At 46.4% G+C, this 14,240-nt stretch overlaps 1 protein-coding gene across 5 annotated transcripts in view; it reads right to left on the bottom strand.

Annotated features, from left to right (window-relative positions):
• Nucleotides 1–14,240, bottom strand: part of ube4b (ubiquitination factor E4B, UFD2 homolog (S. cerevisiae)) — an 87,341-nt gene that overhangs the window by 21,010 nt on the left and 52,091 nt on the right. For all 5 annotated transcript variants that reach the window (XM_038773797.1, XM_038773799.1, XM_038773798.1 and 2 more), the window contains 7 exons: nucleotides 12,977–13,075; nucleotides 11,754–11,867; nucleotides 10,819–11,017; nucleotides 10,519–10,654; nucleotides 9,654–9,753; nucleotides 4,906–5,033; nucleotides 829–927 (listed from right to left, as the gene is read on the bottom strand). In XM_038773797.1, coding sequence (XP_038629725.1) covers nucleotides 829–927; nucleotides 4,906–5,033; nucleotides 9,654–9,753; nucleotides 10,519–10,654; nucleotides 10,819–11,017; nucleotides 11,754–11,867; nucleotides 12,977–13,075 — 875 coding nt within the window. The remainder of the gene's footprint in view (nucleotides 1–828; nucleotides 928–4,905; nucleotides 5,034–9,653; nucleotides 9,754–10,518; nucleotides 10,655–10,818; nucleotides 11,018–11,753; nucleotides 11,868–12,976; nucleotides 13,076–14,240) is intronic.

Below are 14,240 nucleotides of genomic sequence, written 5' to 3'. Positions count from 1 at the left end.
ACACGTGGAGAACGTGCAAACTCCACACAGTCACCCAAGGCCAGAATCAAACTCAGGTTCCTGTGAAGCAGCAGTGCTAACCACTGCCACCATGCTGCCCCGAGATCTGTGGCTGGACTAAAGAATAACATGAAAGAATATCGCTGGTGGGCGTTCCAAATCTTGATTATTATTTAATGCTGCAACACACAAACAGCAAAATAAGTAACATTAAGGTTTTACAATGAATCAATCACACTCGTGTCAATTCTGGTTACTACGCCACAAATATGCATTTGCAAACATTTTTCTGCACCATTTACAATGCAATCATCTAATTAATGTAACAAGGTTATATGAAGCAGTACTGGAGGATGAATGTTCTTTCCTCATCGCTGACTCATCCCTCATTGGATTATAGTGCAACAACTAGCCTTGGCTGAACTCAAGCAGGAGTGCCTGTGGGTAGGATGGGAAGCATGACTGAAATGCTTAGCTGCCTTGTCCCTTTAAGGTCATTGCTCTCTCGTGCACTTCGTTGGCAAGTCATATAAATAGATAGATCCAGAGGTCAATTAACAGACAATTCCTCCTAGTAAGGGAGCAGCCCAAACCATCAAGATCTGAAAAAAGCAGCTTTCCTCACACCTTGTGACAATGACATTTACAAGATTCAAGAAAATCAGGTGAACCTAGTGGACGGAGGCCAAATTCTCCTACAAGCAGTAGTGGTCCTTTGTATTTACTTAACAAACCTTCTTGAAAAGAGTTTATTTGACGAATGGACTGGTGCCCAGGTCTCCCCTAATACTTAACCCCATATTATTACAGTTGTTGAAATTTACTTACTGTACAATAAACAGCAAAAATTCAGCAATATCTTCTACATAGAATTCAGGCAATGCTGCAAACACCTTGGGGATCTCTGGGTTAAGGGGCAATGTCATGCTGCAAGGAGAACAAAAAACATTCAGCAATCCTGTAGTTAGGGAAAAGTACACATCAAAAGAACTCTTATCAACACACATTATGGTTTGATTTATTGGAATAAAATAGACCCTGGAGTTTCCATGGCTTTTAAAAAGACTGAAATAACAGTCAGTTCATTCGCTGAACGTAGTTTATAATGGTGCAATTTTAGCGTAGCTAGATCGGAGAAGTGAGGCGATGCCTGTAGTGAGGTATAACGAGGGAGAGGGAGGGACTGTTGCTGAGGGAGAGAGAGGAGATCGAGGGCGGGTCGATGGAGGCACGGGGCGCGGGCTGGTGACTGGCCCAAGGAAGGGATGGCTGATCGGGGGGAATGATGAGCTCCCCAACTAGGCTGATCACCTGGAATTTAAGAGGGCACACATGTTCGCGCATCTGAGTGGACTGAAGGTGGATGTGGTAATGCTGCAGGAGGCGCCCCTTAGAGTAGCTGATCAGATTAGGATAATGAAGGGGCAGCACAGTGACACAGTGGTTAGCATTGCTGCCTACGGCGCTGAGGACCCGGGTTCGAATCCCGGCCCTGGGTCACTGTCTGTGTGGAGTTTGCACGTTCTCCCCGTGTCTGCGTGGGTTTCACCCCCACAACCCAAAGATGTGCACGTTAGGTGGCTTGGCCATGCTAAATTGCCCCTTCATTGGAAAAAATAATTGGTTACTCTAAATTTAAATGAAGAAAGAAAGATTAGGATAAGGAAAGGTTGGGACGGACAGGTCTGGACTGGACTCACCAGAGGGGTCGCGATCCTGATCAACAAGTGAGTGTTGTTTGAGAAGGGTAGAATAGTTTCAGATGGGGGAGGCTCACTTTACACGGGCGACCTGTGTCGGACCCAGTGTGGGGGGGAAATGAAAGAAATAATGGGGATTCTGGAGGAATTTGGCTGGTTTTCAGAGTACAAACTAAATATGGGGAAAAGCGAGATGCTCGCGATCCAGGCAAGGAGTCAGGAGAGGCGATTGATGAAGCTGCCGATTAGAGTGGTAAGGGGAGGTTTTAGGTATCGAGGCATCCAAGTGACACGGGAATGGGAACGGTTACACAAACTTAATCTGGCCCGTCTGGTGGACCAAATGAAGGACGATTTTCGGATGTGGGACGCGCTCCCGCTGTCACTAGCTGGGAGGGTCCAGACGGTGAAGATGACGGTCCTTCAGAGATTCCTGTTTGTGTTCTAGTGTCTCCCCATCTTTATTCCGTGGTCCTTCTTTAAACGGGTTAACAAAGTTATCCCGGGCTTTGTATGGGCGAAAGGGGATGATTGAGCGGAGCCGGGGAGAGGACGGGCTGGCACTGCCGAACTTCACTAATTACTATTGGGCGGTGAATATAGCCATGATCAGGAAGTGGGTGGTGGGGGGAGGGTAAGGAGGCAGCTTCATGTAAGGGCACCAGTTTGGGGGCACTGATAACTGCACCTCTGCCATTCCCACCGGCACAGTACTCCACCAGCCCCGTGGTGGTGGCAGCCCTGAGAGTCTGGGGGCAATGGACGAAGCATGTGGACCATCGGTCTGGTCCCCAATCTGTAATAACCACCGTTTTGCCCCGGGAAAGATGGACGGGGGATTTCGCAGATGGCAGAGGGCAGGAATTGAGAGGATGGGGAATGTGTTTATAGAAGGGAGCTTTCCTAGCTTGAGGGAGCTGGAGGAGAAATTCGGATTGGCGAGGGGAAACAAATTTAGGTATTGCAGGTGCGGGACTTCCTGCGTAGACAGGCTCCTGCCACCAAAGGGGATTCAGGATAGGGTAGTGTGGGTGGGAGAAGGGAAGGTCTCCGACATCTATAAAGGAGCTCATGGGGTCAGAGGACACGCAGACTGAGGAGCTGACGCGCAAGTGGGAAGAGGAGTTAGGAGGAGAGATAGAGGATGGTCTATGGGCGGACACGTCGAGTAGAATCAACGTGTCCACAACATGTGCCAGGCTCAGCCTGATACAGTTCAAGGTTGTTCACCGGGCTCACATGACAGTGGCCCGGATGAGCAGGTTCTTTGGTGTAGAAGATAGGTGTGCGGTGGGGGGGGGCCAGTGAACCATGTCCATATATTTTGGACATGCCCAAAGCTTAGGGGACTCTGACAGGGGTTTCCAGACATTATGTCCACGGTGTTAAAAACAAGGGTGACCGAACCAGAGGTGGCAATTTTCAGGATGTCGGAAGATCCAGGAATCCAGGCGGGGAAAGAAGGAGACGTTCTGGCCTTTGCTTCCCTGGTAGCCCGAAGACGGATACTATTAGCTTGGAGGGACTCAAAGCCCCCGAAGTAGGAGACCTGGCTATCGGACATGGCTAGCTTTCTCTGTTTGGAGAAAATCAAGTTTGCCATGAGAGGGTCACTGTTAGGGTTCACCCGGAGGTGGCAACTGTTCGTCAACTTTTTTGCAGAAAATTAATCGTCAGCAGAAAGGGGGGGGGGGGGGGTTGGTACATTGTGCAGACTGCTCACTAAACCAGGATGAATTAATAGCATATTTATAATTTTAAACCATCTTGGAAGGAATTTTTAAATAACTGAGGTAGTCTGCCGACAACTATTAGTGCACTTCAGAAGCTATTTGCTCATGTGGCAGGCTATGCATTGCTTTCATGTAAAGGATACATATAAATGCGCAATTCCTTATTCCTACAATTAACTTCTGTTTCAGTCCCTTCACAAAACAGGTTGGGAGAGGGGGAGAAATCAGTGGGTGCTCCTGCTTAAGATCACAATTTGGAACCCCCTAGTATTTGTATAGTTAGGCAAGAAAAAAGCTGATTCAGATGTCCTTCACTTCTTCATCATTTAAACAAGTAACTGGTCATACTTGTATTCCAGCACAAGTCTACAACTTCAAAAAGTGATGGGACAAAACAGGAAAAATAACCAGAATATTGGGACCAGGAATGACTATTGGTTTCTTCTGCTCTTGAAAACATCAAGCCTATAAACCTACACCCAAGTTATTTGGGAGGATGCAGCACAGGAAATGACAATATCTTCCATGAATCTGTTGCAGGACATTGACAGGATGCAGAGCTGGGTTGAGAAGTGGCAGATGGAGTTCAACCTAGATAAATGTGAAGTGATTCATTTTAGAAGGTCGAATTTGAATGCTGAATACATGGTTAAAGGCAGGATTTGTGGAAGTGTGGAGGAACAGAGAGATCTTGGGGTCCATGTACATAGATCCCTCAAAGTTGCCACCCAAGTTGATAGTGTTGTTAAGAAGGCGTATGGTGTGTTGGCTTTCATTAACAGGGGTATTGAGTTTAACAGCTGCAAGGTTTTGCTGCAGCTTTATAAAACCCTGGTTAGACCACACTTGGAATAGTGTGTCCAATTCTGGTCGCCTCATTATAGGAAGGATGTGGATGCTTTGGAGAGAGTACAGAGGAAATTTACCAGGGTGCTGCCTGGACTAGAGGGCTCGTCTTATGAAGAAAGGTTGAGGGAGCTAGGGCTTTCTCACTGGAGCGAAGAAGGAAGAGAGATGACTTGATAGAGGTTTGCAAGGTAATGAGAGGCATGGATAGAATGGATAGCCAGAGACTTTTCCCCAGGGCGGAAATGGCTGTCGCGAGGGGACATAATTTTAAGGTGACTGGAGGAAGGTATAGGGGAGGTGCCAGAGGTAGGTTCTTTACACAGAGAGTGGTGGGTGCGTGGAATTCACTGCCAGCACAGGTGGTGGAGTCAGAGCCATTAGGGACTTTTAAGCGACTCTTGGACAGGCACATGGACAGCAGTAAATTGAAGGGGTGTAGGTTAGGTTGATCTTAGATTAGGATAAATGGTCGGCACAACATCCTGGGCCGAAGGGCCTGTACTGTGCTGTACTGTTCTATGTTCTAGGAATCAAAGTCTAGGGAATCTAATCACGTAAAACTATTTTACATCTAACGGATCGAAAAAATATCACGATGTGTGAGGATAGAGCAGAACACTTACTCTGGGTAGCGTGGATCAACCAGACGAAAGATCAATTGAATTAATGTGCCATAAAACTGGAGGCATCTCCTTAACAGATTCTCATCTAGTAAACCAGCATCGGCACAGGCCTTGCTCCGCACCAATTTCTATATGTAAAATAGAAAGAACACGTCCATACATATTTTACAAATACAAAATCCTCAACTAAGATGTCTATTATTAAAAAACAACAGAACGTTTTAACATTAGAGTCAGCATATATTATCTTATACACTATATTTACAGCTATATAAACCATTGCTCCCAAATTGGCACTAGTAACTAATTAATATGGCACAGTGTTTAAAGAATTCACTAGATGGAACAGCCACATAACCCTGATGACCCCCCCTAAGAAAACCCAGAAACCAATGGGAGAACTCATGCAACAAGAGTCAAAAGAATGTGTGTTTTCAATTTGGCACTGCAGCTGCGTGCATTTAACATTCTGTAACTGAACACAGTTCACATTTCAGCACAGTACCAAGGCAGTGTTGCATTACCGGACGTGTTAGCTTTAGAACAAGACCTTAAAGTGCAGTCCCAAGTTCTCTCTCAGCTGGTTATAAAAGATCCCAGAACGCTATTAGAAAGAGAGCAGGGGGAAATTCTCTTTGTGAGATGACAAACACTTGATAATCAAATTGGTTTTGATATTTAAACCAGTTACAGTAAAATAAGATTTCAAGCTTACGAATACAGACCAATGATAGTTCAAAATTTGCTTTTTGCACAAAAAAATATCAACTTATCCAATGCTTAATTAAACAACAACATGAATGACAGTAAAATAGGAATCTACTATTAAAACATTGAACGGTAAAATAATGAGTCGAGTAACATAAGGTTGACCTCAAACTTTCATTACTGCACTACGTACATAGATGCTTACATTATTTACAGAGATCAAGGAATTTTCACACCAAGATTATTTCTAACATCCGAGCGAGGGAGAAAATCAGAATTAAAAAGTTAGAGCTTAAGAAAAGAGCACAAATACTGTCTTTTACTGTACAGCAGTGCGGGTTGGGGAGAAGTGGGGGAGGACTCGACGGTAACTCAAGGATGGTGCGGGTCAGGCCAGCGAGGCAGGGCCTGGGGTGGAGATCATGGCGGATAGGAGGGTGGAGCTGATGTGTGATCTCGTTGAAGGCTAAGGTGGACAGGGAGAACACCAAAGACGGAGGAGATTTTGGAGGTGGATGGGAGGTATGCGGGGGACCCGGATCTGGGATTCCTGGCCAGGAGAAAGGGGTTGCAGGCGAGGTCCAATCAATTGTCCACGGGGAAAGCGGTGCGTCAACTGAGAAGGGTGAAGGGGGCTGTAAAGGAGTATGGGGAGAAGGCAGCTCCGGAGGGGAGCAGCAGCGAGGGAGATAGTTTGGGTACGGGATAGGATGGGGAAGTTGGTGGTGGATCCGGAGCAGATTAATAAAGTATTCAAGGAATTTTATAGGAACCTGTATAAGTCGGATCCACCAGAGGAGGAGTGGGGAATGAGGGAGCGATTCCCTGCTGGGGTCACTGTCTGTGTGGAGTCTGCATGGGTTTCCTCTGGGTGCTCCGGTTTCCTCCCACAGTCTAAAGATGTGCAGGTTAGGTGGATTGGCCATGATAAATTGCCTTTAGTGACCAAAAAAAGGTTAGATGGGGTTATTGGGTTACAGGGATAGGGTGGAAGTGAGTCGGTGCAGACTCGATGGTCCGAATGGCCTCCTTCTGCACTGTATGTTCTATGTTCTGGACGGGCTGGAGTATCCAAGGTTGGGAGAGGAGGATAGGGAAAGTTGGAGGAGCCAGTGGGGGAGCAGAAGGTGCAGAGTTGATTGGGAGGATGCAGTCAATGAAGGCAGCAGGGCCCTGAGGGGTTCCCGTTTGAATTATGTAAGAAATTTAAAGACAAGCTGGCACAGTTGATGGTGGAAAGGGGATGTGATAGGTAGGGATGTCTTGCAGCAAACATTGGGCCAGGCTTCCATCTCGGTGCTACTAAAGAACAAGGAACCTGTGGAGTGGGGTCGTATAGGCCCATATCTCTGCTGAATGTAGATACCAAAATATTGGCAAAGATATTGGCTTTAAGGTTGGAAGGGTATTTCCCAAAGGTGATTGGAGGGGACCAGATGGGGTTTGTGAAGGGAAGGCAGCTGTTATCGAGTCTGAGGGGGTTTCTGAATGTGGTCCTTTCTCCGGCGGAGGGAAGGGAGACAGAGGTGATGCTGGCACTGGACGAAGAGAAGGCGTTTGATCGGGTAGAGTGGGATTGTGGTGGTACTGGAGAGATTTGGAATTGGGCTGAAGTTTGTGGCATGTGCGTGGCTACTGTATAAGGAACCGATGGAGAGTGTGGGCACTAACTCAGGGTATTTCGCACTGCACCGGGCACAAGGCAGGGGTGCCCAATGTCACCCACCCCTTCTGTTTGCATTGACTATAGAGCCCTTGGCCATTGCACCAAGGGCTCGGGGTTGTGGAAGGGGACAGTGAGGTGGGGTGGAGCATAGGGTGGCCCTATACGCCAATGATGTGTTGTATATTTCAGTACCGAGCCCGTCGGTAGGGTGTATAATGCAGCTGCTCCAGAGATTTGGGACATTCTCAGGGTATAAATTGAATCGAGGGAAAAGTGGGTATTTTATGGTCTCCCTGCCGGGGGTGGGAGGGACTGACTATTCCTCTTGGCGGCAACCCATTTAAGGTATTTGAGGGCCTGGTGGCCCGGGATTGGCTAGGGCTTCAGAAGCTTAATTTTTCTAGTTTGGTGGAAGAGGGCGAAGGCTGATTTGTCACGGCGGGACAATCTCCCTCGTCATTACTGGCCAAGAGTTATTGGATTGGGGGGGGGGGGGGAAGGGAGAGAGAGAGAGAGAGAGAGAGAGAGAGAGAGAGAGAGAGAGAGAGAGAGAGAGAGAGAGAGAGAGAGAGAGAGAGAGAGAGAGAGAGAGAGAGAGAGAGAGAGGAGAGAGAGAGAGAGAGAGGAGGAGGAGGAGGAGGAGGAGGAGGATCTAGGCACTTGGAGGAGGATAGGGTGTCCACGGTGGGGATTAAATGGGAGGAAGAACTAGAGGAGGGATTGTGGTGTGTGGTGCTGTGAAGGGCGAATGCTTCAACGTGGTGCACAAGGTTGAGGCTGATATAGCTGACGGTTACGTACAGGACACACCTCACAAAAATCAAGGCTGAGCCGTCTGTTCGAGGGGGTGAAGGCTGTCTGTGAGCAATGTGGCAGGGGCCCCACAGACCATGTTCAGATGTTTTGGTCCTGCCCGAAGCTGGAAAGGTTTTGGAGGACGATGTTCAGTTCAATCTTGGGGGTTCTACATGTGGATGTGGAGTCGGGTCCCCGTGAAGTCATAAATTTAGAGTACCCAATTCATTTTTTTCAATTAAGGGGCAATTTAGCGTGGCCAATCCACCTACCCTGCACATCTTTGGGTTGTGGGGGCGAAACCCACGCAGACATGGGGAGAATGTGCAAACTCCACACGGACAGTCACCCAGAGCCGGGATCGAACCTGGGACCTCGGCGCCGTGAGGCTGAAGGGCTAACCCACTGCGCCACCGTGCTGCCCTCGTGAAGTCATACTTGGGGTGTCTGACCGACCCAAGCTGCAGGGGGGTGAGGGGAAGGTGTCTTGGCCTTCACCCCCTGCTGGTTTATCACACTGGGCTAAATCGCTGGCTTTTAAAGCAGACCAAGGCAGGCCAGCAGCACGGTTCAATTCCCGTACCAGCCTCCCCGAACAGGCACCGGAAGGTGGCGACTAGGGGCTTTTCACAGTAATTTCATTGAAGCTTACTCGTGACAATAGGCGATTTTCATTTTTCATTGTTCATAGGCGGGTCTTGTTGGGGCAGAGGTCAGCCTCTCCAACCTGTGCCTCGGCATGGCGGGGGGGGCCTGCTGGAGTAGGTGAAGTTCAAGTTTTGGGGGGGGTGGGGAGAGAGAAAGAGTGAATCTACAATAGTTGGGGTTTGTTTATCATGCACTTTCGGGAGTTGGTTACTGTTGACTACGTGGTGGTGGGGTCGTGGGGCTTCTTTGGGGTTGTTTTTGTATTATGAAAATGCTGAAAATCTGTTGAATAAAAATACTTTAAACAAATATGTATTGATAATGCTAAATTCAATTTACTATCAATCGTATCCATGTATCCATTGTTTTCTCATAGCTGTAGTCAGTATCAATACCCTTCAGAGTGCCGGTTGATAAGAGTGCAATGCACACATCTCAGAAACTGATATATGGAAAAGAACCAAAGGACATTCAGGGCTGGAGCGGGGTTGTGGTTTCAAAGTCAAGAGGAGACCAGTTTTTGTTAATTCATCACTGGAAATGAGTAAAATTTATTATTTTTTTAAAAAATGTGTTTAGTTATGTCATGTGTGCTCATCCCAAAAAGCAGATCCTTGGATTTTTTTGCCTGATATTTTATGCCGAGCAGTTTTTGTCAGCAGTGGTCTGACTTTGCCTTCTACTCTCAGGGGCTGGGTGATGAGACAGACCCCAGGACGACTGTATCTGGATTGGGAATCAAACACGCGCCATTGCAGTTATTCAGAACCACACTGTAGCCACAAAGCCAACGAAGCAAATCAGCCCCTACAGCTGTGATGACGCAGGAGCAAACTGTAGATGGAGTACCTCTGTCATCCCATTCTGTGAAATCTGAAGGCTGAAATTGAATCATTGCCTGAAATTACTATTTGTTCACAAAGAAACACACCTTCAATTGGGTTTTGCATCGTTTTAACATCTCCCGATGTCTGCTTGCCAATGGGGAATCCTTCCACTGACTTTCACTGTTTTTCAGCTCCTCAACAGTCCTATAAAAGGAAAAGTAATGAGTCAATATACAACAGACTGAAGTGAAAGGAAGCTCATTAAAACATTCTGGATCAGAATAGAAAGTACATTTACAACCACATTAGCAGAATGTTTTATCACATTTACGGTTTCAGGTTGCCTGAGATTGTCATATGAGGAACGTTTGAGGACTCTGGGTCTGTACTTGTTGGAGTTCAGAAGGATGAGAGGGGATCTTATTGAAACTTACAGGATACTGCAAGGGCTGGATAGAGCGGACATGGCGAGGATGTTTCCACTTGTCAGAAAAGCTAGAACCAGACGACACCATCTCAGACAAAAGGAACAATCCTTTAAAACAGAGATGAGGAGGAATTTCTTCAGCCAGAGGGTGGTGAATCTGTGGAACTCTTTGCCGCAAAAGGCTGTGGAGACCAAATCACTGAATGTCTTTGAGAGAGATAGATAGGTCCTTGTAATATAGGAATCAGGGGTTATGGGGAGAAAGCAGGAGAATGGGGATGAGAAAATTTCAGCCATGATTGAATGGCGGAGCAGACTTGATGGGCCAAGTGGCCTAATTCTGCTCCTATGTCTTACAGCCACAGTGTGTGGGCACTGCGCTATGTGATGCGGCCCTCTCCTAAATCACATGCAGGGTATTTAAGTTACCAAAAGCAGACTAATAGACTTCCAAACTACATACTTCTCTAGGAATCATTTTTTAGGGAGGTCCATGAAAGGCTCTGCAGAAATGCATGTCTAAATTTACAATCCCCTCCTACCTGTTTAGATCTCGAATAGCTCGAAGTCTTCTTATGTACCGGCGGCAACTTGGCAAGATGGCAAGGTGATGTGCATGTAACGTCAGGAAAAAGCATTCTGTGGGGAACTTTGGCTCTGCGAACCTGGACTGATCATCTATTCAGACGAATAGCAAAGATATACGAATTAAATAAAATTGTTTTGTTAAGTTAAGAAGTCGGGTTAAAATGCTCACCTCACGGATAGAAGGCGGTTAGTTGCAGGAAAAAAGATGCACACAGTTCAGAGAAATGTTTCTATAATATCTCGTATGTACTTACTGAGCTCAGACAGCCAGCATTTAATGTCCTCCATAGAGGCTTTCACACGGGTCTCATCAGCGGGTATGTTGATGCGACATTTGGGGTGGAAAATGTACATTGGGTCGACCGTTTCTAGCTTGATCTTGGTGCTCAGTTGCTGCAGCACCCACAGAAAATTCAACATGAACCCATCTGTTGAAACCAGTCGGTCATCTGTCTATAAAAAAAATGAATTTTTACATTTTAAAAATGCTCGACACTGAGTTTTGAGTTCCAGTTACGAAATGAGACACTGTTCTTCGGCAAAACACTCCATTTCTAACTCACTTAGAAAAATTGTTCGCGTGACGTGAGCATCTGTGGCAAGGTCAGCATTAATTGTCCATCCCCATTTCCCATTGAGAAAACAATTTTAAAAACTGCTTCAAATACTAATTATATTTCCTAAAACTCTTGACGTTATATTTGAGATGCAAACCACAATCCTAAAAAAAAAATTGTGCCCCAACTAACTGAAAGCCAAAAAATTGGAGTTGTGGACTCTCCTTCTGAAACTTCAACAGAAGGTCTGTGGAAATCACAGGGGAACTACAATAGTCATTCAATAATAATAATCTTTATTGTCACAAGTAGGCTTACATTAACACTGCAATGAAGTTACTGTGAAAAGCCCCTAGTCGCCACATTCCGGCGCCTGTTTGGGAACACACACACAGAGAATTCAGAATGTCCAATTTACCTAACAAGCACGTCTTTTGGGGCTTGTGGGAGGAAACCAGAGCACCCGGAGGAAACCCATGCAGACTGTGCTGCCGGAATCTCGGGTATCTAAAGATCGACGACATTTCAGTAACAACGTGTTTACATCCACCGCTGCCGAGTTTTTTCACATCATCACGGAAGCAGCAATGAGATAACCTGATAAGTGGCTTGCCCAGTTACCTTACACTTACTTGCATTTGTGCTTTCTTCATGTTACGGTTTACCACTGCTGCCATGTAATTTAAAGCAGACTCTCTGGTCTCGCCGTTCAGTAAAATATTGTGCAAAACTTTGAAGAGATCAGTCTGCAAAAAGAAAACAGGGGTGGTGGGGGTCACAAGTTGGAAGGTTGTCACCCAATCCACACAAATGTTTCATCAAAAAACAGTGCATGTGCAAAGGGCCCACTTGCAGTTAGTTTAAAATTACATCAGCAGAAAACCTGGATTCAAAGCTGCAGGAAGACAGTATACACCAAATGGTAGTTAAGGAGATCCACATGAATCATCGAATCCCTACAGTGCAGGAGGCAGCCATTTGGCCCATTGAGTTTGCACTAACCCTCTAAGTGCACCCTGCCTCCTCCTTCTTCAATCACACCCAACCCTTTAATCTCACAGTGAAGAGTTTAGAATAAGCTAAATCTATTAAATCAATGCTACTAAACATCTCAACGTTTAGAAATTAAAACAGGAGATTCTGAACCCAGTGTAACTTATTACAAGATTCGAGCCTTTGGTCACCACGCTCTCTTTACTGCCCTCTGTTGGGAGGTGTAAATACATTTAGTTCAATGATGGCTGCCTGCAGTTGGTCTTCCTCAGGTGTGCAAAACACAACTCAGGAGGTCAGGAACCATCTGTGGTTAGAGTGAGGCCACTTCTGACTCCAAGGCAAGTGCAAAAGATCCCATGGCACTATTTCGAAGAGCAGCAGGGGAGCTATCTCCAGTGTCCAGACCAAGATTTATTCTTCAATCAACATCACAAAAGTAGATGAACTGGCCATTATCACATGCTGTTTATGGGAGTTTCCTGTGTGCAAACGTGCTGCTGCGTTTCCTGCACTGAATTTACAGAAATTCTTCATTGGCTATAAAGTACTGGAGAGGCATCCAGTGGCTGTGAAAGATGTTTTGTAAATACAAGTCTTTTTGATTATTTTGCAGACTTTAACAATTTCACATTGAAGCTATGAGAGGAGGAAATACACATCTCATTAGGACTTCCTTGCCATTTTGTGGCCAAATGGTGATGCTCAAATTCATGCTTTTGTGACCATAAAACTTGTGATATTAATTACCACTGCAATTTAAAAAGACACGGTGACATCTTGTGGCAGCAAAAGACAATAACAGGGGAAGATAAAACACCTGAGCAAAATTTTTAAACTGCACTTTCAGTCCATTACTTACCCTGGCTGATTCCAGATGGTGTTGCAAGGATTGACTGACAACTCTCGTATTTTCAAGTGTTAGCGTAGGTCCAGAGAAATATTTCTCGACAACTCTTGTCTAAAGCAAAACACGTGTGTAACGTTAAAAAAAACTGCCAAGGGATTCACTATTAAAAGGAAACAAAGCTGAACAAATATTTATCTAGATTATGTCCCGTGATTCAGGAACTAATCTTTTACATTTTCAAACTTCCTTCAGTTGGAACTGTGCATCCATCATACACCTTTACTGACTTAGGCGACTTCCGGTGACGGTGACGTGCTGAGTAGTCTCACATCAGGTGGCTCTCCTCCCGCACACAGCAAAATAGGCACTCTTGGCGGAATTTAGCCTGGAAACTCGGACTCAAAGAAAAGGGGCAGCGGCCATCCCCGAGGGAGGAGGAGACCTGGACAGACCCCCCACCCACCAGGAGATGGTTGGAAGACGTTCCTAACGAAGGAACTGACTGCGATGAAGGAAAAGTTAAAAGTGGAGATCCAAACGGCAGTGGAACTGGCCCCCATGCAGGCAGCGCTCGGCAGCATGGGAAGGAGGCTGGAAGCCCAAGGGAAAACGAGACAGGAAGTCGAAAAGGCACCGACGTACCAGAACGATCGAATTGTCACCTAGTGGCGACCCAGGGCAGCCTGAAAGGGAAGGTCAATGACCAAAAGAACCGATCGAGGCAACCAAATATCTGGATAGTGGTCCTGCCAGAGGGAATTAAGGGCACAGACCTAACCGATTACATGGCCAAGATGCTGGGCAACCTGGTTTCCCATAACTGTCGGAAACTGACAGGCCCCACAGGTCACTCCAGCCAAAGCCGGGGAGCAGCCGAGCGAGATGATAGCCAAGCTGCACAGATACCAGGATCGAGAGAGGATCCTGCACTGGGGTCGGCACATGAAGGCAAGCAGTTGGTAGGGACAGAAGGTAAGGGTATACTGGGAGATTGGGGCAGACCTGGCAAAGCGCAGGGCCAAATTCAACCACGCAAAGTCAGCCCTGTCCAAAATCAATGTTAAATTCGGGATGTTATTCGGAGCCAGGGTCTGGGTGACGTGACAGAACAAGGAGCACTATTTTACTACCCCAACAGAGGTGGACGAGTTTGTCTATATGAACGGACGAGACGAAAGGCAAACGAGGCAGCAGTGAGGAAGGCAGAGAGAGAGATAGCGATGGAAAAAGACAATTTAGCACTGCCGATGAGCAAGGGAACCAGCTGATTGGAAGG

Source organism: Scyliorhinus canicula, chromosome 16, assembly GCF_902713615.1.
Source record: "Scyliorhinus canicula chromosome 16, sScyCan1.1, whole genome shotgun sequence".
Classification (NCBI taxonomy): domain Eukaryota; kingdom Metazoa; phylum Chordata; class Chondrichthyes; order Carcharhiniformes; family Scyliorhinidae; genus Scyliorhinus; species Scyliorhinus canicula.
Note: the sequence above shows the minus strand (reverse complement) of the source record. Positions and strands in the feature narration are given on the sequence as shown.